Below are 26,396 nucleotides of genomic sequence, written 5' to 3' on the forward strand. Positions count from 1 at the left end.
AGTGGGATGGATGGACAGTGAGTGAGTGGGATGGATGGATGGACAGTGAGTGAGTGGGATGGATGGACAGTGAGTGGGATGGATGGATGGATGGACAGGGAGTGGGATGGATGGACAGTGAGTGAGTGGGATGGATGGATGGACAGTGAGTGAGTGGGATGGATGGACAGTGAGTGGGATGGATGGATGGATGGACAGGGAGTGGGATGGATGGAGAGTGAGTGGGATGGATGGATGGATGGATGGACAGTGAGTGAGCGGGATCGATGGATGGACAGTGAGTGAGTGGGATGGATGGATGGATGGACACACACAGATCAGTGATGAGGACTTACATGTCTGTTAATGAGGCTCTGTCCTGAGCAGTAATCCATGGCTAGTGATAGGCAGCTGTGACTCCTCCTCTGCCCCATACGCTGGCTGTGGTCCTCTGCCCCATACGCTGGCTGTGGTCCTCTGCCCCATACGCTGGCTGTGGTCCTCTGCCCCATACGCTGGCTGTGGTCTTATCTTCAGTCACACAAGGCTGGTCTCCTTATATATACAGGATGGGCTGTGTGTTCACATAGTCCACTGTGTCCGGCGCTCTAACACAGTGTACTTAAGCACTTTTTTTCATTTATTTTTTCTATTTTTTTTAAAGGGCCTTTTGAAGAAAAATACATTTTTATTTTTTTTATTTATTTATTTTCATTTTTTTTTTTTTTGTGACTGATTACCTGGAGGGGGGCGGCGCCCGGGCGCCCCCTATGGACGAGTCGCCACTGGCAGAATGCCAAAGAGTCTTTTGCACTCTGCCTTCGTTTCAAGGAGAGTGCAAAGGTGTGCTGTTGTGCATCAAAGAAAACACAAATTTAACTAATGTATTTTCAACCAAAAAAAAGATTTAATTAGAACAAAGATCATTAGCAAAATGGTTTTAGATCACAACTGTTGAAAGGTGGGGGTGGATGCTTGCTCACGGGCATGTGGGGATTGGGGACGGGGTAATTCTTGGGGCTGGCGTGGCTGCACAAAATCCTGCTGGTAGCGGGGTACAGGGTATGAGGGAGGACAATGGGAGGTGGAAGGTGGAAAATCACTGTAGGGGTGTGGGGTGTAGAATTGGATCTGGGATGGCATAGGTGGTGGTTGGCGTTGAGGAGGGGGATGATATTGAGAGGGGGGTGCTAGCACTGCTGAGGTCCCAGGGGCCATTGGGGGATCATGAGAAGCATATGGATCGCTTGGCATTGCCCCACCAGTTATTTTGGCATGCCTGAACTGTGTAGCAATGGCATATAAGCGATCCATACACATCCTCTCTTGGTCTCCCCCAATGTCCTCCAGGATGAAGTATAGTGAGCGGCAGAAGCAGGCGCGTGAGTTGCCGCTGTCTAAAAAAACATCCATGCTGCGCCTCTCCTGCCGCACCTCCTGCAGCAGTGCTAGCACCCTGTCATCTCCCTCCGAGTTGAAGGCGCCCCTCGTTTGACGTCCACGTCCACGGCCACGAACACCAACACCACGACCGCGCTGCTCTCCTGCTTCTTCTATGGAAGCCGCTAATTCCAAGGCCCCTGATTCCTGCAAAAGAACAAAAATGTTTACATTGACATGTACATGGACAGACAGACAGTGAGATAGACAGGCAGACATAAGCAGTTACCTCATCTGGGCACTGAACACCACCCTCACTCAATGCATGAGGCGATCCAATGCTGACTAAGGGACTGTTGGAACCTTCACGTTCTTCCTCCTCTGCAGCCACCTCCCTTGTTCTGATGTTTGAAGTCGTCCTGCAGACAATACAAAATGTAAACGTAACCACTTTAGCCCTGCATCATTTAGCTGGTCAAAGACCAGAGCATTTTTTTTCGATTTTGCACTGCGTTGCTTTACTGACAATTTTGCGGTCATGCGATGTGGCTTCCAAACAATATTGATGTCCTTTTTTGCCATCAAATAGAGCTTTCATTTTGTGATATTTGATAAGCTCTGCGGTTACTAAAAAAACAGCACTAATTTTGAAAAAAACGCATTATTTTTAAATTTTTGCTAGAATATCCACCAAAAATATATAAAACAAAAAATAAATTGCTCAGTACAGGTCCATACGTATACTTCTACATGTTTTTGGTTCAAAAAATCGCAATATTGATTGGTTTGCGCAAAAGTAATAGCGTCTTCAAAATATATTTTTTTGGGGGCATTTTTTAAACAATTTTTTTTTTAATAGTAATGGCAGCGATCTGCGATTTTTAGCGTGACTGCAACATTATGGCGGACACATCTGACAATTTTGACACATTTTTGGGACTGTTGTCATTTAAAGCGATCAATGCGATTAAAATTGCAATTAAAAAATAGACTTACGGTCTGGTGTTGTTTAGCATGTTTTGCCTTAAAAATTGCAAATTAGCATGGTACACATGGGGCCTTTTTGGAGGTGCTGGTGCTCCACTGCGTGCTGCCTTTTCCTCATCTGTTAGGTCCCTCCTGACGCGGCCACGTAGTGACTTCCACCTGCGCTGTAGAATTTTGCCTAAAAGAACATGGGAAAAAAGGGTTTAATATGCAATCTTCATTACACTACACACAAACAGATGGTACATTCAAGGAAAATAGACTTACTAATCTCCTTTCTTTCTCCTTGTCTTTTTTCTTCCCAGCCGGGGGTTATAGCCGCACTAATTTCTTCCCAAGACTTAACTTTGCGTATGTGGTCTCCATGGAATGGATGGGACACATCCCACAGTTCAGGATGGGCCTGCATTGCATTAATAAGATCCACCTGGGATACCGCACTTGCCATGTCTTCTTCTTCTTCTTCTCCTATCAACTACCCACAGTCACATGCCTGTGCAAAGCACTCTTGGGTAATCTATGCATAGACAGTTCCTGTTTTTGCATAAATTACATTGTCCAATCAACTTTGTGCAGCAGGAAAAATCTGGAGCTTACAAAAGTTTAAAAACGCTGCGGCCGCGTTTTTGCGCGTTTTTCCGACATTCGCATTTTTTACTGCTCTAGCCCCGCGCCACGGAACGCACTGGTCCTGGGTTTTTTTTACAGCTTAAAAACGCCTATGCCATTTGCAGCTCAAAAACGCCTAGGTGGGCATGAAGCCATAGACTAACATGGACAGCCATTTTTAAGCTGCAAAAAAAGCTCAAAAAAGCGGCTGTAAAAACGTCCGTGTGCATGAGGCCTAAGAGTTATCAACAGATGACATTTTTGTGGCTTCAACTTTATTCCATGCTTTGCTAATGTCATGAAGGCTGTTTTTAATTGTTGAAAGTGTTCTTGAAACAAATAACATTATTATGGCATACAGAGAGATAAATGTTCAAAATGTAAATCACCCAGACAATATTCCATGGCACATTGAAAGACGGTGGGTGCATCTGTACTTCTGAATGGAATTCAATTGAATTTATACAACGGGACTATAAAGACAGCTTTTGGCAGATCCCTGCTTTCAAGGAAATTTGATAATAATTTTCTAGGAGTTTTTGTGCCTGCATAAGTAAACAAATAAAAATATGTCATGCAATTGTATGCACTACAGTTTTAAAGTCCACCTCTGCAAAAAGTAAAAGTCCCTCTTTGTAGTGGATCCTCCCTGTTAGACAGTGCTCCTCCATGCTTTGTTGGTGAACTGTTCCTCCATGTCCTCACATTCAGTGCAAGGCTATGGTCTCGATTTTGTCAGAGCACTTAGACTGTTGGAATGCAGGGGAGCGGAGGCTGGTGGGATCAGTCCAGCAGCATGGAGGAGTCTGCTGGAGTATAGGATTGGGTAGGTAATAATGCTTTTCCAATCCACTAGCCAAAAACAAGCATTTAACCCTTGCATTGCAGGTACCACTGCTAAGGAAAAGCTTTTTACTCACGTTCAGCTTTAAATACACAATAAAAGACTGAAAGTGAGAGAGTCACTCCTAAAATGATAGTTTATAGTTATATAGTTTATGATTTGGTAATGCTGACATATTCATGTGAAGTGTGAATTTTAATTTTAAGTCCACTTTAGCAAAGACTTGAAAAGTCTATCTATGTCTATACTTTTACTTGATAAAGCACAATTTAAGTAATAAACATAACACCAAAACATATAATGATTGAACTTACACTGTTCACACTGTAGCCGAGATCTCCATAAAGCAGAATTGGTAATATACGGTTGTGTGTGGAAAAATGGAAGCGTTCTGGAAATTCCTGCTTTCTATATACGTTTAAATGAGGATGTGCACCTTTAAGTTTTTGATACACTTCTTCTTCCCGACCTTCTTTTGGTAAAATCATACCAAAGCCACCATAATCCAATAAGTCAAACTTCACGAGGTCTTTAAAAGTAATGTACTTGGACAGTAAAATCTCTTCTGTTACATTAGGTTCTTTCTTAACGGTTGTCATGCCATGGTCAGATGTAATAATTACATTTAGTTTACTTTTTAAGTTGTTGTCCTCAATGGCATTTAGGAGATAACCAATGGTTCGATCTATTTGCTTTATTATCGTTTTCCTCTGCTCAGTTTCTGGACCCCATAAGTGGCCTGTTTTGTCAGGCTCCCCATAGTAGAGGGTTACAAAGTCAAGTTCATCATCAGTGAACCATTTCATAACTATATCTATGTTATCTCTCCATTCCTGCTCGTCACTGTCAGGATGGTCTTCCAACTCTGCCAAAGCTTTATACACTGTTTTCCCACTGTAATTAGCATTTCCTCCTGGAAAATGAAGAGAGCCTGCTCTTAACCCCTGTAAAGAGAAAACAAGAAAATCAGATTGAAGGAATGAATCTAAGTGATGAAAAGCTGCAATTGTATGTTGCATGATGGATACATACAATAGGTATAATTTTTACCACAAAAGGCACAATCTACATATTAGTTTGCATGTTTTCCATTTGTTTGCCTGAATTCAATTCAAGCCCTCTAGTTTCATCCTACAATGGTTGTTCAATAAAATCCTGATTGAAAAATGCATTAATTTAATTTTTTGCATTGGTTTGCAGTTTTAGCGTGACACATTCAGTTTGACTGTATTCTACTTTAAAAAAAAAAAATGTATTTATCAAGTTTTGCGAAAACAATTACAAATAAAACAGTACAGCAAAAGCCCAACTGGGCTACACATCATAACACAACATAATCTTCTTCAGCATTTGGCTCATTGTATAACGCAGAGACCAATACCCAGGAATACAGAAACAAGTGCAAAGGCCACCATGTACAATATATACTGTAACTGTTAGCGAGAAAGTAAATAATTCTTTGGCCTAGCCAATATACCCCCCCTTCCGTCAAGATACCAACAGAATTGACATGTATATTGATGCATGAACCCACTGTCCCAGATGACCCACATCCCCAGATCAGAATTGACATATTCTAGGTTACGCCCCTTATTTATTTAAAAAATGGCAAGTTAATCAGACATTGTGGATGTATTATTCATCCAGCCACCCCACATCTTATCAAACTTATGTGGTATACCTCTGCTAGTATCCTTGTATAAGGGGGCGGCCTTGTTAACAAGAGCCTTCCATGCTGAAATAGACTGAGGGACAGACTTTTTCCATGAAAGCACTATAAGCTTCTTGGCTTAATAAAGTAGAAGTGTCAATAAAATATGTGTCACTCGGAGCTAGGGCGTCAACTAGTCCCAAGAGACTGTCAGAGAACTCACCGTGTGAATGCCCGTCCCCTTGCAGCAGTGGCTTATTTTTTTTCCGTTAATGCTAATGACCATGCACAGTGTCCCCGACAGAGGCGAACGAGTTCCGGAACGAACGGGCGCACGCCATTATTCGTACCAATCTGAACGTGTGTACGCACTCACGCACACACATTCACGTCCACCAATCCTGGCGCATGACACCATATATAAACGGGGTCCTTACCTGATACCAGTGCTGGATCATCTTCAGCTTGTTCCTGAGATACTTGACCGCTGTTGTACCTGTTATCTTGTTCCTGGCTAACCCGGCTTGCTTGACTATTCTCCTGGATCACCCCTACCTGCTACTTACCTGGACTGATTATACTGACCTTGGATTGGACTCTCTACTTCAGCTCTGCTTCCTGATTCTGTACCTTGCTGCCAGCACGTTGCCAACCCTTGCCTGTCCCTGACTACGAGCCTGCCTTCTGTTCCTGTACCTTGTTGCCAGACAGTTGCCAACCTTTGCCTGCTCCTGACATTGCAGTATTCCTACTTACCTGCTTGGCATCCGCTGAACACTTCCGGTGACCAGTCTACGCTCCTTCCCCCTCATGAGGATCCAGTATCTCCGAGCTCCAGCCTTCAGCCTGCAGGCACCTGCACCCTTTCGCTGCCTCGGCACTCCCTGTCCTCACTACAAGAGGTGTTGAGACCGGAACTGTGCAAGAGGCCACCCTCTGCATTCGGACTCCGCTGTAAAGTACGTGACAGTACGATCCAGCCAAAATGGAGTCCGAAAGGGGGGCCTCACTTTTGGAAGCTCTGTGCCAACAGATCTCCGCCCTTACCCAGGCAGTCCAGGGCCTGCAAGATGGCTATCATCAATTTGAACAAAGAGTGGAGTCATTGTCTCCAAGCACTGCAACCTCTCAGGCGGCCACAGCATCTAGGCCCTCCGGCCCGGCAGCCTCAGCATCAGCACCTGTAGTAGTGGTTCCAACCCCAGAGCCTCGAGTCCCCACTCCAGAGAGATTTTCAGGGGATTGTAGTAAATTCTGTGCCTTCAGGAGTGCCTGCCAGCTATACTTCCTGCTACATCCCCGTACCTTCTCTTTGGAGAGCACAAAGGTGGGGTTCATTGTCTCATTACTCCAGCGGGAACCCCAAACCTGGGCTCACCGCTTATTGGAACATGCCAGCCCACTGTTGGACACTATGGACTCTTTCTTGAATGAAATGGCCAAATTGTATGATGGTCCTCAGCGTGCCACAACCACGGAGGCCAGTCTCCATGCCCTCCAGCAGGGCCGTAGGCCAGTGGAGGACTACGTAACGGACTTCAGGCGGTGGAGTTCCGATACTCTGTTGAACGATGCCGCCCGCCGTTATCAGTTCCGTATTGGACTCTCTGAGGCTCTGAAAGATGAGTTGGCTCGTGTTGGAATTCCCAGTATTTTGGAGGACTTGATCCAAGTGTCTATCCAGATAATTTGTCACCTAAGAGAGCGGAGATCTGAGAGAACCAGTCAAATTCGTCCCACATGGATGTTGCCTAAAGTTCCGAGCCATCCTCCTATTCCTACGTCCCATGTACCTGCCACCACCTCTGAGGCTCCAGAGCCAATGCAGATAGGCCTGCTCCATTCACCACTGTCAACAGAAGAAAAGCAGCGTCGGTACCAGAACAACCTCTGCCTCTATTGTGGGGAAGCCGGTCACTATGCAAATATGTGCCCAAACAGGACCCGTAAATCCAACTCTTTGCCTTATGAACCTTGTGCATTGACTATAGGCTATAATTTATTCTGGTGCCGGCAGCTGCTTCGTTGACCATGGCTTCGTCCTGCAACACAACATTCCATTAATACCCAAGCAACGACGACTCTCCATACGGCTAGCAGATGGATCAAACATCAAATCCGGCCCTATTACTCTTGAAATCCATTATCTGCCAACATACCTGACCTGACCATCAGGAACTACTCCGCCTGAACGTCATCTCCTCACCACTATTTCCAATCATTCTGGGGATGCCATGGCTACAAGCCCATAACCCTCAAATTAATTGGGTTACCGGTGAGGTGGTCTTCCAGTCTGCCTACTGCCTTCAGAACTGCCTCAAGGCCTCCCACCATTTGGTCCCAGTCATCGCCTGCCTAAGGCCTATATCTGAGACTCAAAAACTGGTCCCATGTGCATATCATAGCTTCTTAGATGTTTTTGACAAACAAAGGCAGACATTCTTCCCCCCCACTGGGTTTTTGATTGCCCATTTGAACTATTACCAGGAGCAGAAATCCCTTTTGGGAGTATTCTCCCTCTGTCGGAACCCGAATTCCTGGTCCTTAAGTAAAACATTGATGAGAATCTCAAAAAGGGGTTCATCTGACACTCCTCTTTTCCAGCTGGTGCCGGAATATTTTTCGTTGAGAAGAAAGATCATTCCTTCCACCCATGTGTGGACTACAGGGACTTGAACAAAATAATGATTAAAAACCGCTATCCTCTCCCACTGATCCCAGAACTATTCCAGAGACTTTGTTCGGCGAAGATATTCACAAAGCTGGATTTACGGGGTGCTTACAATTTAATCAGAATCCGTGAGGGGGATGAGGGGAAGACAGCTTTCCGGACATGCTTCGGGCACTTTGAGTACCTGGTTATGCCATTCGGACTCTGCAACGCACCAGCTACTTTCTAACATTTCGTAAACAATGTATTTGGATTTATTCGTGATCGTCTACTTGGACGTCATTTTGATATTCTCGACCTCTTTAGAAGCACATCGTAGTTATGTGAAACATGTTCTTCTTAGACTAAGACAAAATAGACTTTATGCTAAAGCCGAAAAATGTGAGTTTGAGTGCCAAACCATTCACTTCCTTGGCCTAGTAATATTAATTGGGGGTGTGGCAATGGATCCTCAGAAGGTTTCAGCCACTATGTCCTGACCACCTCAAACCGACAAAAAAGGGGTGTTTTATTGGATTCTCCAATTTCTACAGGAAATTTATCAAAAATTTCTCCAGTGTCATAGTACCTATCACGCAGCTCACGAGGAAGCAAAGCCGTTTTCAATGGGCTGCAGCAGCCCAAGCTGCGTTTGACAAACTAAAAGGGTTGTTTACCTCCGCTCCAGTACTAAAACACCCTGATCCCGCCTTGCCTTATACCTTGAAAGTGGATGCATCGGAAAATGCTGTGGGGGCCATCCTGTCCCAACGTCAAGGACCTAAGTACTTAATGCACCCTGTGGCCTTCTTTTCCAAAAAATTAGGCGTATCGGAAATAAAATATGATGTGGTGGACCGAGAACTCCTGGTGATAAAATCAGCCTTGGAAGAATGGCGGTACCTCCTGGAGGGAACATCACACCCAATATTGATCTTCACAGAATATCTGAATATCTGACAGCAGCTGCTGGGTAGTAAGGAAAAAACTTCTCCGGATAAACTGCATAAAGAAGTATATCATCAGCTGGATCAACACAGTGAGATATATGTGACCGGCTGTGGGTTCAGGGAGAGGGGCTGATGCTCATCTTTGTGGGTGAAAACACTTCCATGCCGTTCAAACAGCACTCATTCAGTCTCTATAGGCATTCATTCTCTATAGGCAGATGCTGAACCCGCAGCCGGTCACATATATCTCACTGTGTTGATCCAGCTGATGATATACTTCTTTATGCAGCTTATCCAGAGAAGTTTTTTCCTTACTACCCAGCAGCTGCTGTCACCCAGGATTGGAGACAAAGCCTTCTTACTATACAAGAGACTGGCTGAGACTAGTAGTTCTTCCCTGTGAATGCTTCACTGCAATCCTTCATGTGAGTGGATATTTTGTTTTTAATAAATTGTTTATTGATATATACTCAGAGGCGCTTGTCTTTTATCCTGTTTTTACTACCTCCAGGTACAAATCTCTAAGAAAAGGATGGGCTCTTCTGGCAGGGAAATAAACTTTTTGTCCCTCAGAATCTGCGCCCCACCGTTCTACAGGTCTGCCATGACTATCCCTTGGCAGGTCACTTTGGGGGTCACAAGACTATGGACCTGGACCTAGTTCAGAGGCACTTCTGGTGGCCCAATCTTGCAAGGGACTGTAGGAATTACGTTAATTCTTACCCGACCTGCCTCAGGAATAAGAACAGCAAAAATAAAGCATGGGAACTATTGAGACCACTGCCTATCCCTGAAAGACCATGGGATAAGATCGCAATGGACTTCATTGTTGAACTTCCCCCCTCTGAAGGGTTTTCTTCTATCTTCGTAGTAGTCGATCGCTTTTCTAAAATGGCACACTTTATTCCCATGAAAGGGACTCCATCCGCAACTGAGACTGCCAGGATATTTATTAAAGAGGTTGTTAGGTTCCATGGAATCCCCAGTGATATTGTTTCTGACCGTGGAGTACAATTCACGTCAAAATTTTGGAAATCATTGTGTGAAGCACTAGGCATCAAACGTAGTTTTCCTCAGCCTATCATCCCCAGACCAACGGGCAGATGGAGCGTACGAACCAAACGTTGGAGCAGTACCTACGTTGTTTCACTTCTTTTTCTCTGGAAGATTGGACCTCATTACTGCCTTTGGCAGAATTCGCATTCAACAACTCCACTCACTCTGGCACAAATCAGTCAACGTTCTTCTCCAATTACGGATTTCATCCCTCTTTTCTGCCAACGCTTATACCAGATTCTCCTGTACCAGATGTCCAGGATAGGCTTAATTCTTTGTCACTAACAATCAGGTGCTTAAAGCGGAGTTCCACTCTAAAGTGGAACTTCTGCTCATCGGAACCCTCCCCCTTCCGGTGTCACATTTGGCACCTTTCGGGGGGGTGCAGATACCTGTCTAAGACAGGTATTTGCACCCACTTCTGGGCATAGACTCCCATGGGAGTCTATGCCTCTTCCTGTCCTGGCGCGCTGTCTGCTGGGACACTAATGGGTCCCAGAGACAGCACGGACCATTCCCATTGTGCTGTGCGACTCGCATATGCGCAGTAGGGAACCGGGAAGTTAAGCCGCAATGCTTCACTTCCTGATTCCCTCACCGAGAATTGTAGCGGCAGCAGCCGAGCGATCGATCGACCTTGGCTGCCGACATCGCTGGACCCCAGGAAAGGTAAGTGTCCATTTATTAAAAGTCAGCAGCTGTAGTATTTATAGCTGCTGGCTTTTAATAATTTTTTTTCAGGTGGACTCCCTCTTTAAGGAAACCATCTCTAAGGCACAGGAGGACAATAAAATATTATTCGACAAGAAAAGAAGGGGGGAATTGGACCTGAAAGTTGGTAACTGTGTTTGGCTTTCAACTACAAACCTGAAACTGGCATGCCCCTCCAAAAAGTTGGGGCCCAGATACTTGGGGCCTTTTCCAATTAAGAAGAGAATCAATCCGGTAGCCTATGAACTTGAACTCCCTGACTTATTCAGGATCCACCCCATATTCCATGCTTCATTACTTAACCCCGATGTGCCCAATTCCTTTCCGGATCGTGAGGTAGGTCCTCCAGAAGCCTTGATGGTAGATGGGGAGGAAGAATTTGAGATTGAAGCCATTTTGGATTATAGGAAACGACAAAGACAAAACCAGTATTTAATCAAATGGAGAGGCTTTGGTCCAGAAGAAAATTCCTGGGAGCCCAAAACAAATCTCCATGCCCATAGGCTCATACAGGCCTTTTATCGCTCCCGCCTAGAAGGTTTGGTTCAAAGAGGCATCTGGAGGCTGCCCTTAAGGGGGGGCACTGTCAGAGAACTCACCGTGTGAATGCCTGTCCCCGTGCAGCAGTGGCTTAATTTCGCTGCGTTAATGCTAATGACCATGCGCAGTGTCCCGACAGAGGCGAACGAGTTTCGGAACGAATGGGCGCATCCACACGCCAATACGAACACGCGTGAGCACTCGCGCACCAATCCGATGGTGTGTACGCACTCACGCACGTTCACCTCCAACAATCCTGGTGCATGACATCCTTCATAAACAGGGTCCTTACCTGATACCAATGCTGGATCATCTTCAGCTTGTTCCTTAGATATCTGACTGCTGTTGTACCTGTTATCTTGTTCCTGGCTAACCCGGCTTGCTTGACTATTCTCCTGGATTACCCCTACCTGCTACTTACCTTGACTGATTATACTGACCTCAGATTGGACTCTCTACTTCGGCTCTGCTTCCTGATTTTGTACCTCGCTGCCAGCACGTTGCCAACCCTTGCCTGTCCCTGACTACGAGCCTGCCTTCCGTTCCTGTAACTTGTTTCCAACCAGTTGCCAACCTTTGCCTGCTCCTGACATTGCATTATTCCTACTTACCTGGTTGGCTTCCGCTGAACACTTCCCGTGACCAGTCTACACTCCTTCCTCCGTGAGGATCCAGTATGTCCGAGCTCCAGTCTTCAGCCTGCAGGCACCTGCACCCTTTCGCTGCCTCAGCACTCCCTGTCCTCACTACCAGGGGTGTTGAGACCGGAACCGTGCAATAGGCCAACCTCAGCATTCGGACTCCGCTGTAAGGTATGTGACAGAGACACACCTCTACCGTTGGCTGTATGTGGACAGCAGTGACCTTCTCTATACACTCAGTGACCCCCCCCAGCAAAAATTTTGAATAGTCACACAATTTCAGAATATATGTAAAAAATATGCGGTGGATGAATGAAGTGCACCACCAGAAGCAGGGCGACTAGGTAGGGAATATTCTAGCCAGTCTGGCTGCAGTAAGATAGTTGCGATGTAAAAATTTAAATTGAATAAGATGATCTCTGGCCAACACCAGTCTGCTAAAGTTAATATCTCAAATATCGGCCCAGTCATCCCCAGCCATCTGAGGGAAAACTGCCTCCCAAGCAGCTCTGCAGCATGAAAAGGAGCTCACCAACCGCTGTAAACAACTGTTTTTAAATAGTAGACATGATTCCAGATCACTCATTTGCAATCTAAGAATGATACCGCCAAACTGGGTATTGTACGCATGTCTCAAATGCAAATATCAAAACAGGTGAGTATTCGCAAGATGAAATTTAGTTTTCAGAGTATCAAAATGAAGGAGTTTCCCCATCACTCACTATATCCCCCAGTGTATTAATACCAAATTTAGTCCAGATGATTGGATCAGGGTACTCAAAGAAGTGGATCAGGTTGGGATTCCTCCATAACGGTGCACTAGGGGAACTCGCTTCCCCGCTCACTTTATTAACCACCACCCATGCCCTACCAGTTGCCCACATAGATACTGTAAGATTATAAATTTCCACATAGCAACAGATGTGACAGAGCCTCATACGAACCGACAATGGCTGCTTCAAGGGTAGTGGCAGCATCATCTGGAAGAATAAACCACCTGTGGGAGGAGACCAGCTGACCTGCTAGGAAATAACAATAGAAATCAGGGACTGATTTTGCAATTGCAACATTTGACAAGCTTTGACAAAAGTGGTGTGACATTTAATGTAATAAAGTCTGACACTGAGTTGAAAATATACAACCCAAGATATCTGATCTTATGTACCTGTTGCAAGGGGCATTTGGCAGGAACCCTACAATTAGGAGATGGTGTCCTGAGTGGGAGAATCTGGGATTTACCCCAAATTACTTTCAGTCGTGAAAAATTGGCGAAGAAGTTTAAAATGTCTAATGCCGCCATCAAAGATGCATCCAAGTCACATAAAAAAAGAACCATGTCATCGATATACAGAGCTGTTTTTTCGTTCAACTACCCCATTTATCCCCTGTACCTTAATGGAAGCCCACAAAGCAGCAGCCAAGGGTTCAGTCATTATGGGTGAAAAGACCCGGTGACATGGGGAAACCTTGGCGAGTGCCGCTGCTCACCGAACAAGCTCTGACAACATCCCGACTTTATTCTACTTTAACGGTTTCTTTCCTTGTCACATTTGTTTATTGTTTTGAATAAAGTAAAGGGTAACAATCTGAATTTTACAAAGACTGTGGTTAACTGTTTCTTTCATTCCTTCTCTGTAACCTCAAAAATCACCTTCCAACTTAGACATTTTTCTGACAACTCATCTCGGTAACCAATTTCAAAATCTGGCACAGTATAAGCCTGGCAAGTGGTAATATTTTAAACCTTGTTTCTTTTCTATATTTAACAATCATAATGTACATATACTGTACATGGGAGCAGACCTTTTGACCAATTCTACATATCTTAGTATCTAATGCTAATATACAAATATGGAAGAGCAAGATTTTGAAAAAATTAAATAGCCAGCCATTTGGCAAAAGCACTAAAATGCTTTTGCCAAATTAGACCTAGCTTATTTCTCTTTTGTGTTATTAAGATGTTTTCCGCATGAGACACTACTCTACCCTCTCAATTAATACAAAAAAAAATGAGTGCTCCAAAATACACATTATTGTGTCAGCATCATTGCTGATGTGGTATGTGCGCCTCAGCTCTCTGTATAGTTGTATTTACTGGTAAAAAATATTTAGAACGTTCATATATTACAGAGTATGTAATGCACTGTGGTATCTGCCAGACTAGTTTTTGCTCCCCCTTTAATCTGCATAGGAGATGCAGAAGCAAGTGAACTGGAGGAAATGCATAGATCAGTGAAAACTGATCCCAAGGAGTTACTAATACATCTGTTCTGCAAACGAGATGGATCCCTTGTCCTTGACACAAAATTGTCCAACTTTTTGTTGATCCTGGACGGCAACAGGTCTACGTCTGGCTCAAAAGACGTCAGGGTGCAAAGACCATTCTCCTGGGAGGAACTGCTGACAACTCAAGAAGTCAGCCTGCCAATTTTCCACTCCTGGGATAAATACCATAGATAGGCAGGGCACATGGTCTTCTGCCCAAGTTAGAATATGGTTTACCTCTCTCTGGGCGGTAGGGATGAGCCGAACACCCCCCCGATCGGTTCGCACCAGAACTTTCGAACGGACCTCAAATTCGAACGAACTTTAGAACCCCATTGAAGTCTATGGGACTCGAACGTTCGAAATGAAAAGTGCTAATTTTAACGGCTAATATGCAAGATACTGTCCTAAAAAGGGTTTGGGGACCTGGCTCCTGCCCCAGGGGACATGGGTCAATGCCTAAAATATTTTTCAAAATGGCCGTTTTGGCGGGAGCACTGATTTTAATGACGATTAAAGTGAAAAAAAGTGAAATATTCCTTTAAATATGGTGCCTGGGGGGTGTCTGTAGTATGCCTGTGAAGTGCCACGTGTTTCCCGTGTTTAGAACAGTCCCTGCACAAAATGACATTAAACGGAAATAACACCATTTAAAACTGCTTGCGGTTTTAATGTTATATCTGGTTCCTGCAATATGGTTGAAAATCATTGAGAAAAATGGCATGGGTAGCCCTCCCTGCCCATTACCAGCCCCTTTAGGTCTTGTACGCATATTAAGGGGAACCCCGTACCCATATTAAAAAAAGGAAATGCGTGTGGCCCCCAGGCCCTATATACTCAGAACAGCAGTATACAGGCGGTGCAAACAAGACAGGGACTGTGTAGGTTTGTTGTGTTAAGTTGAATCTGTTTGTAATTTTCAACTGGTACATTTTTAAAGTGTAGCTCCAGTCAAAAAAACTATTTTTAAGCTTTTTGGAAAACATAGGGAAGGGTTATCACCCCTGTATAATTTGTTTTGTCGTCCATCTTTTTTCATCTCACTTGCTGTTGTCTCCTTCCGTTTGCAAGTAGGATGTTTGTAAATTGGATGTTTGAAAGTAGGGGCCTGCCCTATATGCTCTGCAGAAATGGCGGAACAAGGTGTTGGTTTTGCCACAACATTGTAAGCCCTCAAAGTGACTCTTGGTGGGCGCTGGAGCGCCCTGCTGTGAACGATTATATCAAGAATTGTAATTACATTCCATTGTTGAACAGTGGTAGAAAAATTGACCTTTGGTGGTTGTGGTGCTGGTGCCACAACACTAAAAGTCCTCACCGTTACTCTGGGCGGGCACAGGAAGGGGCCTTCCTGTGAAATATTATATCAAGAATTGTAATTACATGTCCCTGTTAAACAGGGGCAGAAAAATTTGGCCTTAGGCACTGCTGCTGGTGCCACCACACTGCAACCTCTCCCATATACTCTAGTTTTATTGAAGGAATTAGCCCTGCTGCAAAGCATTGCATCAAAAATTGTACTTAAACGCCCCTGTTAAACAGGGGCAGAAAAATTGGGCCTTAGGCACTGGTGCTGGTGCCACCACACTGCAACCTCTGCCATATACTCTAGTTTTATTGCAGGAATTAGCCCTGCTGCAAAGCATTGCATCAAAAATTGTAATTAAACGCCCCTGTTAAACAGGGGCAGAAAAATTGGGCCTTAGGCACTGGTGCTGGTGCCACCACACTGCAACCTCTGCCATATACTCTAGTTTTATTGCAGGAATTAGCCCTGCTGCAAAGCATTGCATCAAAAATTGTACTTAAACACCCCTGTTAAACAGGGGCAGAAAAATTGGGCCTTAGGCACTGGTGCTGGTGCCACCACACTGCAACCTCTGCCATATACTCTAGTTTTATTGCAGGAATTAGCCCTGCTGCAAAGCATTGCATCAAAAATTGTAATTAAACGCCTCTGTTAAACAGGGGCAGAAAAATTGGGCCTTAGGCACTGGTGCTGGTGCCACCACACTGCAACCTCTCCCATATACTCTTGTTTGATTGCAGGAATTAGCCCTGCTGCAAAGCATTGCATCAAAAATTGTACTTAAACGCCCCTGTTAAACAGGGGCAGAAAAATTGGGCTGATGGCATCAACCAGAACCAGAAATGTTCTTCCAACATATCAGCGGAGGAGGAAGAGGATAGATAATCAACATAACAGGACAGTCCCTCAGCATCAGCATAGGCAGTCTTGAGGGGATGTGATATTTCAAAAAAAATTATTCTGTTACATCAGCTTCAGGTGCTTGGTAGCTGTGGGTGATCCAAGACTGATTCATCTTGATGAAGGTCAGTCGATCAACTGATTCGGTGGACAGGCGCACCCTGTGATCGGTAACAAAGCCACCAGCAGCACTGAAGGTGCGTTCCGAAAGAACGCTGGATGCAGGACAGGCCAGTAGCTCAATTGCATACTGTGCAAACTCTGGCCAGTGATCCATCCTCAAGACCCAGTAAGCCAGAGGATTTTCGGTGGGAAAGGTGTCCAAGTCTGACCTTGCCCCTAGGTATTCCTGCACCATGTAAATCAGACGCTGGCGATGGGTGCTGGAACCGATCATACCTTGGGGCTGCGGACTAAAAAATTGTCTGAAAGCATCAGTCAGACGGCCACCTTCTCCACCGCTCCTTCTGACCGATGCCTCAGCAACACGTTGTCCAGGACCAGGAGTTTGTAACCTCCCAGTCTCTGGGAACGCGTTGCACAGACCTTTCTGCAAGGCCTCCCGGAGATGTCTCATCCTCTGCTCCCTCTGCGATGGCAAGATAAGGTCGGCAACCTTACCCTTGTACCGTGGATCAAGGAGAGTGGCCAGCCAGTAATGGTCCCTCTCCTTGATCCGAAGAATACGAGGATCCTTCCGCAGGCTTTGCAGGATCAGGGAGGCCATGCAGCGTAGGTTAGCTGAGGCATTCGGTCCGGAGTCCTCTGGGTCACTAAGGACAACATGATCCGCAGCTACCTCCTCCCAGCCACGTACAAGTCCACGTGTTTCTTGGGACTGTAAATCATCCCTACAAGACTGCTGCTGCTGCTGCTGATGCTGAGTGCCAGCCTCCACCTCCATGCTGACACAATCATCCTCCTCCTCCTCTTCCTCCTCCTCCTCATCCTCTTCCTGTGTGATGGGTGGCACAGCAGGAACACTGTCTGGATAAAGGGGGCCTTGAGAGGCAAGGAAGTCCTCCTTTTCCTGCCTCTGTTCTGCCTCAAGTGCCCTGTCCATTATTCCACGCAGCGTATGCTCCAAGAGGTGGACAAGAGGTACAGTGTCACTGATGCATGCACTGTCACTGCTCACCATCCTTGTGGCCTCCTCAAACGGTGACAGGACAGTGCATGCATCCCTGATCATGCCCCACTGGCGTGGTGAGAAAAAACCAAGCTCCCCTGACCCTGTCCTGGTGCCGTAGTCGCACAGGTACTCATTGATGGCCCTCTGCTGCGTGTGCAGCCGCTGCAGCATGGCCAATGTTGAGTTCCATCTGGTGGGCATGTCACATATAAGGCGGTTCTTGGGCAGGTTCAACTCCTTTTGGAGCTCAGCCAGCCGAGCACAGGCATTAAATGATCGGCGGAAATGCACACAGACTTTCCTGGCCTGCTTCAGGACATCCTGTAAGCCGGGGTACCTGCCCAAGAACCGCTGCACCACCAGGTTAAGGACGTAAGCTACACAGGGCACATGGGTCAGTTGTCCCTGTCGGAGGGCGGAGAGGAGGTTGGTGCCATTGTCACAAACCACCATTCCTGGCTTGAGCTGGCGTGGCGTCAACCACCTCTCGGCCTGCCCCTGCAGAGCTGACAAAACATCCGCCCCAGTGTGGCTCCTGTCCCCCAAACAAACCAGCGCAAGCACGGCATGGCATCGTTTTGCCTGCGTACTTGCGTAGCCCCTGGAACGCCTACGAAGCACCGCTGGTTCTGAGGACAGAGCACTGGAAGAGGCCATGGAGGAAGAAGAAGAGGAGGGGGTGGAGGAGAGAGGTGTGTCACAACCAATAGTAGAATTTTGGAGGCGTGGTGGCGGAACAACCTCCAACACTACTGCACCTTGTCCTGCATCCTTCCCAGCTGCCAGAAGAGTGACCCAATGGGCCGTGAAAGACAGGTAACGTCCCTGTCCATGCCTGCTGGACCATGAGTCAGTGGTAATATGCACCTTACCGCTGACCGCCCTGTCCAGCGAGGCAAGGACATTGCCTTCCACATGCCGGTAGAGAGCGGGAATCGCCTTCCGTGAAAAAAAGTGTCGTTTGGGGACCTGCCACTGAGGAACCGCACATTGTACAAACTCACGGAAGGGGGCCGAGTCTACCAACTGAAAAGGCAGCAGTTGAAGTGCTAGCAATTTAACCAAGCTAGCATTCAACCGCTGGGCATGTGGATGGCTGGGAGTGAACTTCTTTCGCCGGTCCAGCAGCTGGGGCAGGGACATTTGCCTGCTATAATCGGACGTGGGTGTACCGCTAGCAGAGTTCCCGGAAGCACTTGGCTGTGACACACCTAATTCTACACCTTCATTCCTCTCAGAGCAGGTTTCAGAGAGGACTGAAGGTCTAGTGGGGTTGGAGATGCCAGCTGATGAGGAGCAAGGAGAGGTCCGCTTTGTTCTTTGGTGTGGGTCTTTGAGGTACGCTTGCCAACGAGCTGCATGGCAGGTCAACATTTGTCTGGTCAAGCATGTGGTGCCCAAGCGGCTGATGTTTTGGCCACGTGAGATACGCTTGAGACATATGTTGCAAATAGCAGCGGTGCGATCTGATGCACTCGTCTCAAAAAAGTCCCACACCAAAGAACTTTTAGAATAACGCGCAGAGGCAGCGCTCTGCGCAGGCGGAGCTCTGCGGTGTGATTCAGTCGGTGTGCTGCCCCTAAGCTGGCCCCCGGAGGGCATCCTGCCTCGTTGGACATGTGCCTCCTCCTCCTCCTCCTCCTCTCTCCTTCCAGGCACCCACGTGGAGTCAGTGCCCTCATCATCCCCTCCCTCTTCATCGCTGTAGCAAACCTGGCAGTATGCTGCAGCTTGTGGAACATGACTGCCAGATTGCTGTCCTTCTTGAGCATCCCCTCTCTCTGCGCTCCCTCTTTTATCGGCTCGCACCTGTCTGCCTCTCCTTGCTGGCCTTCCAGACATGGTAATGGCCTGAAGGGAGTTGGGTAAAAAAGCAGTTGGGTAGTGTATATTGTGCTAGAGGCACACAACACCCACTAACTCCTGCAGATGCCTTTATTATAGAACACCAGAGATAAAGGGGTATATACAGATGTATACTGTGCTGTGCTGGAGGCACACACAACTTCCAATAACTCCTGCAGATGGCAAGTGGGCTCAAATAGAGAACAGCTATGTAGGTGGATATAGCGGTATGTACTGGGTACAGAGCACGCAGACAGCACGCACTATCTCCTAACACTACTGACTGCAAGCTCTATTATAAAAGATAGATCACTAGCTATATAGGTGAGGTGAATATAGCGGTGTATACTGCGGTCAGGGCACGCAGACAACAACCACTACACAACAGCAAGATCGAAAATCGTCCGAAAACGATCGGTGTGTACTGTGTTGAAGGTACACAGAACACCCACTGCTTCAGATGCCAACACACTACACAAGGCCGCCGCGCTGGCGGCCTTATATAGTGTGGGGCGTGCACTACACAGCCTGAGCTATGATTGGCCACAGGCATCCTGCCTGTGGCCAATCATGGCTCTCCTCGCTGCTGGCGCTGCGATTGGCCAAGCATGCGGGGTCACAGTGCATGCTTGGCCAATCATGAGCCAGCAATGCACTGCGCCATCGCAGTGCATTGTGGGGCGTGAGCGCCACACGAATTTGGCGCGAACGGACCAAAATGTTCGGACTTCGCCGAACGGACGAACAGCCAATGTTCGAGTCGAACGTATGTTCGACTCGAACACGAAGCTCATCCCTACTGGGCGGCACAACTCTTGGTGATTTTTCTAGTTTGAGAACCCAACCTAAATTCTCCAGATATCTGACCCTGCAATGGACTGATCTATCAGCAGCAGATGGTCGAGGTATGCTACTACTGTTATACCCTGGGCTCTTAATGTCACCAAAATCGGAGCCAGGACCTTTGTAAACACCCGGTGGGCAGGGTACTACCTAAACTCTGATACAATTTATCTTTGGACTTTGGACAAAGGTCATTTAGTACAATTGATTTAAATTTATGGTCCAATGGCCTTTTTCTTCTTTTAATAGTGGATAATATATAGTTTTTGGTTGGGCACACACTTTTCTTGGTTCTGCAATTTGAGGGTAGCGCCATATCTACCTACACCTTCTCCATTATTCTATTCCAACCAACTTGGCTGTAAATATCTGGTAGAGGCAGCCCCATCCTTCACCTGTATACACATATATAACCCATAGCGCAATCCTACCTCCTTTTGTTTAATACTAATGCCTGGATTCCCCCCCCTTCTTCCCCCTACGAGTAGCTGCTGACAGTAGCATAGGAAAGCAGACCCCTCCACAGGTACTGCTGACACAATTATCCATAGAGGCTACCATGAGATGTTTAACACTACATATGTCAATAACACTCTCTAGTGGTTGAAAATATAAATACAGGCAAGACAACATCTACTCATAGAAAAGAAGTCCATAGGAATGTCCCAGGATCTTCTTTTAACTTACCATTCCCGCCGCAAACTGGTATACTCACAGTGACCCAATATTGACCCATCACGGCGGGTTGGAGTCATGCCAGACCTTCAAGGAAGGGGTCCCCTTTTAATGTAGAGTCCACTGCCTTGGAACCATATAGCACCCTGCCATAACAAATCTGAGGTATAGAAATGTGACCAAGGATCCCAGGGCCCAGCTCTCTTAGGAGAATTCTTACAGGCAAAACCTCATTCTTCCGTACCGAGGCTCGAGTACGATCCACTTTAGCCTTTGATTGTGGCCTTTGAATGGATCAGATTGTGCAGCTCCTTGACCCTGACAGGGCTTTCCAGGGAGCTTCTTTAGCACAGATTTTAACCGTGACCAACACTTTAGACACTGGTGAAAAAACTGAGATATTCCCTGCGTGGGAGGGGTTATATAGGGAGGGGGAATTCCTGTCTGTAATTATGCCAGTGTCCATCACCTGAAGGTGGCATATAACCCATACAGTTATTACTGTGGTGCTCTCTGTCCCATGATGTACAAAAAATAAATATATTTCATGCATATATGTGTGGTTAATTTGGTACTCTAATAAGACCCTGCCACTTGTACAACCAATTGATGTTTAATGTCTAATGTACTAATGGCACTGTCTGGGTGACGGGGGTGATCAGGAGGGCAATCAAGGGGTTAACTGTGTGCCTAACAAGTGTATGTGTGCTGCTTTTACTCTTACTCACAGACTTGGCAGGCTTTCCTCCTTGATTGCAGTTCTGAACGGTAAGTGAAACCAGAGAGGAGAACCAGTAAATGTACTGCTAGCGGTTGACCAGTTGTTAATATATAAAAATATTTCTGTTATACTTACTATGCCATTAAAGTCATTATATTAAGCAACCCAGATGGACTGTAGCTTGAAGTCGATTACAAACCCTCTTTCCCGTATAGGAGAAGTTTCCAAATGTGCAATTACTAAATCACATACAAATAGAGCAGCAATCAGATCCAATCTACATAATTGCGTCCATTCAGTGTCATCCAAACAGATATTTCTCACAGCAACCAAAAATAAAAAGATCTGCAAATATACAATACATACGCTATACCTTTTTTGAATCCAGGGTAACAGAAGCAGCCATAACTATCTAGAACCTGCAAATAGTGGGTGTGCCAAATCATAATAGATATGTCATACATCAGACATCCTCTAGAATATATACTTTAATGATGAAAATAGTTTTGTGTTAGGAATAATTTAGTCCTATTTTTTATATTTTTTCTTCTTTCAGTCATTTTGTGACCAAATAAATGATTGTCTGGTTTAAAAATCTTTTTTGTCCTGGAGATTTTTTTTTTGTTTCTAAATCTTTTCTTGTTTTGAAGTTTGTCTGCCTAAGCTTCTCTTCATTCTGGAAAACAGCCACAATCACTTGCAGTTTATGAACTACATCCATTGCCAGTTTTAAATGATGTGTTGTTGTTTCATAAGCACATTAATCACACAAAGTGAGTACTTAGGTAAAATGACATTCCAAGATAAGCATTCAAAAACCCCACGGGTATCCGAAGTATTAAGTTTAGCAAATCTTAACTCTTTAGAGGGCCTTTTTATTTTTACAAATAAAGTATGCAAACTTATCTCCCCAGAGCACAGCTTTCATTATTATTCACATTTTACTGTAACTCTTTAAAAGCAGAGCCCATTTCCACATTATTATTAACTGGCATAGCCGAATAGATCTCCAGCCAAATGCCTCACTCTGCTGAGTGTAGATTGTGGACTGTTGTGTAGACTGCAAGTATTGATAGCTATGGAATTCATTGTGACATGTAAAAAGTAAAAAGTAAAAAGTGTGACATGTGTGGTTCGTTTCGTTCCGAATTGAAATTTGGATGAATTGACATTTTTTGGAAATTCGGACGTATCAGAATTTCTGAATTACAATACTACTGAATTAAAAAAAATCTGAAATAACGAAAACAAGAGATCGGATGAAATTTGAATTTGAATCATTTTTGAATAGTTCGAATAGTTTTCAAATTCTAAACATTTTCGAATGTTTTTCCAATTTCCAAAGAGGATAAAATAGAATAGAAAATAAAGGAATAAAATAAAGAAAAAAATAGACTAGAAAAGAATATAACAGAAAATAAAAGAATACAATATAATAGAGTAAAACAGAACAAAATAGAATAGAAAATAAAAGAACATAATAGACTAGAATATAATAGCAACCAATAGAATAACGTAGAAATAATATAATCCTCTTCTGAAATTCTAATTTCAAATAGAATAAATTTGAATTTGAATAAATAAAAAAAATAGAATAGAAAAAAAAGAATAAAATAGAATAGACTATAATAGAATAGAGAAGAATAGAATTAAAAAAAATAGAATAGAATAGAAATAATATAACCATTTCCTAAAATTCAAATAGAATCAATTTGAATCTGAATAGAAAAGAATAGATTTTAATAGAATAGAAAAAACTGAATAATATAGAAAAAAAAAATCCCAGAATAGAATAGAAAGAATATAACCATCTTCTGAAACTCGAATTTCAAATAGAATCAATTTGAATAGAAAAGAATAGAAAAGAATAAACAAATAAAAAAATATAATTAAAAAAACAATAGAATAGATTAGAATAGAAAGAATACAGTATAAACATTTCCCAAAATTCAAATATAATCAATTTGAATTTGAATAGAATGGAAAATAATAGATTAGAATGGGAAGATGGTTATATTCATTCTATTCTATTCTGTTTTTTCTATACTAATTTGTTATTTTCTATTCTATTCAAATTCGAATTGATTCTATTCGAATTTTGGAAAAATAGTTATATTATTCTATTCTATTCTATTGGTTTTTTAATTCTATTATTTTCTATTCTATTCGAATTTCCGAAGATGGTTATAATATTTCTATTTTATTATATTGTATCAAATTCTATTCTATTCTTTTATTTTATTTTATTTTCTATCCTATTTTGTCTTGTTTCACTCTATTATATTATATTCTTTTATTTTCTATTATATTCTTTTCTATCCTATTCTATTTTTTTCTATTCTATTCCTTTATTTTCTATTCTATTTAATTCTTGGAAATTGGAAAAATATTTGAATTCAAAAACTTTTCGAATTCGAAAACTATTGATTTGGAAACTTTTCGCATTGATCCAAACTCAAATTAGAAAAACGAATAAACAAATCAAATTCTGAAAACAAATTAAATGAATGAAACAAATTTAATGAAACAAATGTATGTAAATAACGAATCAAAACAAAACTAAATTAAACTATTTTTTCGTTCTGCACATGTCTAGTAAGAAGTAGAACCATGTTGTGTGGTGGCACCTACAGTTCCAGTAAATGGAGTTTCTTTTATCAATGGTACAAATCACAGGTTTTTCTACCTCTTATCAAGTGTATTTTCTAGTAGGGTCTGTATCTCAGGTGAATTTGTACCTAACTGAAAACCTGGATATGTCTGACCTCTGTCTTTCCTGCCTTATTTGGGATGCAAGATTGATTGTTAATTAATTTTTTTCTTTATATAACAGAATTTTAACTTGTTCTCACAGCATATGTTTTGTTGATGTATTTCACACACGAATTACTTATTGCCTATCATGTTTTTTAAAGTGGAGGTCCACCCTAAAGTGGACCTTCCGCTCATCGGAACCCTCCCCCCCTCCGGCGCCACAATTGGCACCTTTCAGGGGGGAGGGGGGTGCAGATACCTGTACAGTACAGGTATCTGCACCCACTTCCGGGATAGCTCTCTGCGGAAAGGGGTGTATATTACGCCCCTTTCCGCAAGTGCCCGCCCCTTTCCGCAAGTGCCCCGCTGCCTGGTGGGAAAACACACAGATCCCAGAGGCAGCGGGGACCGTCCTTACTGCGCAGCGCGGCTCACGCATGCGCAGTAGGGAACCGGGAAATGAAGCCGAAAGGCTCCATTTCCTGATTCCCATACCCAAGATGGCGGCGGCAGCACCCGAGAGACGATCTACAGATCGGCTTCGGGTGCCGACATCGCGGGCACGCTGGACAGGTAAGTGTCACTATTTTAAATGTCAGCAGCTGCAGTATTTGTAGCTGCTGGCTTTTAAAAAAAAAAAACGCGGAGTCCCGGCGGACTCCCGCTTTAAAGTGATAATACAGTCTTGTTTTTTTTGTTTAAAAATAACAAACATGTTATACTTAACCTGGTCTGTGCAGTGATTTTTAACAGAGCAGCCCAGATCCTCCTCTTTTTGGGCCCCTCTCCTGTGCTCCTGGCTCCTCCCTCCTGCCAAGTGCCCCCACATCAGGCATCTTGCTGTGGGGCACCTGAGCTGCTTCTCTGTGTGTCCATTCAGACACAGAGCTGTGTCTAGACCCCTCCTCCTCCACATTTGGCTCACTGACTTTGACAGCAGCAGGTGCCAATGGCGAATAAGGAGGAAGAGTCCTGGACAGCTGAGGCTCTTGTGCAACATTACTGGTTCGAGAAGGGGCTCAGGTAAGTATTGGGGGGGGGGGGAGAACTGCTGCACAGAATGTTTTTTTTTAATAATAATAATAATAATAATAATAATAATAATACCGTATATACTCGAGTATAGGCCGACCCGAATATAAGCCGAGGCCCCCAATTTACCCCCAAAAAACTGGAAAACTTATTGACTCGTGTATAAGCCGAGGGTGAGACATGGCTGTCCATCCCTGTGTGTCCGTCCATCCCTGTGTGTGTGTCCGTCCATCCATCCCTGTGTGTGTGTCCATCCATCCATCCATCCATCCATCCCTGTGTGTCCGTCCATCCATCCCTGTGTGTGTATCCATCCATCCCTGTGTGTGTGTGTGTGTGTGTGTGTGTGTGTGTGTGTATTCATCCATCCATCCATCCCTGTGTGTGTGTGTGTGTGTGTGTGTATCCATCCATCCATCCATCCATCCCTGTGTGTGTGTGTGTGTGTGTGTGTGTGTGTGTGTGTGTGTGTGTGTGTCCGTGCAGCCTTGTGTGTGTGTCCAGCCTACCTGTGTCCCAAGCCTCCGTCCCGAGCCGCCGTCGTCCCGAGCCTCCTCTGTCCCGTGCCTCCTCTGTCCCGTGCCTTCCGGTGTCCCGTGCCTCCTCTGTCCCGTGCCTCCTCCGTCCCGTGTCGTGCCGATGGATCGCCGCTCTTCTCGGCGGCCATTCTACGATTCAAAAGCTGCGCCTCCGTCCTCCGCCTGTGATAGGCGGAACACTCAATTTCCCAGCAGCCTGTGTTCCGCCTATCACGGACATCCTCTCATACTCGTCCGTAGTATGAGAATGAACGGATGTCCGTGATAGGCGGAACACTGACTGCTGGGAAATTCAGTGTTCCGCCTATCACAGGCGGAGGCGGAGAAGGAGGCGCGGCTTTTGAATTTTAATGTCCGCCGTCTGTCTGCTCGATACGCTGATC

General features: G+C 44.8%; 1 protein-coding gene across 1 annotated transcript in view; it reads right to left on the minus strand.

Moving 5' to 3' along the window:
- LOC143924490 (ectonucleotide pyrophosphatase/phosphodiesterase family member 7-like) overlaps positions 1 to 26,396 on the minus strand; it is a 112,677-nt gene that overhangs the window by 74,721 nt on the left and 11,560 nt on the right. The window contains exon 3 of the mRNA XM_077448820.1: positions 4,114 to 4,743. Within this exon, the coding sequence (XP_077304946.1) occupies positions 4,114 to 4,743 (630 nt within the window). The remainder of the gene's footprint in view (positions 1 to 4,113; positions 4,744 to 26,396) is intronic.

This window comes from Lithobates pipiens, unplaced genomic scaffold (genome assembly GCF_037356315.1).
Source record: "Lithobates pipiens isolate NorthernLeopardFrog02 unplaced genomic scaffold, aLitPip1_a1.2 Scaffold_22, whole genome shotgun sequence".
Lineage (NCBI taxonomy): Eukaryota > Metazoa > Chordata > Amphibia > Anura > Ranidae > Lithobates > Lithobates pipiens.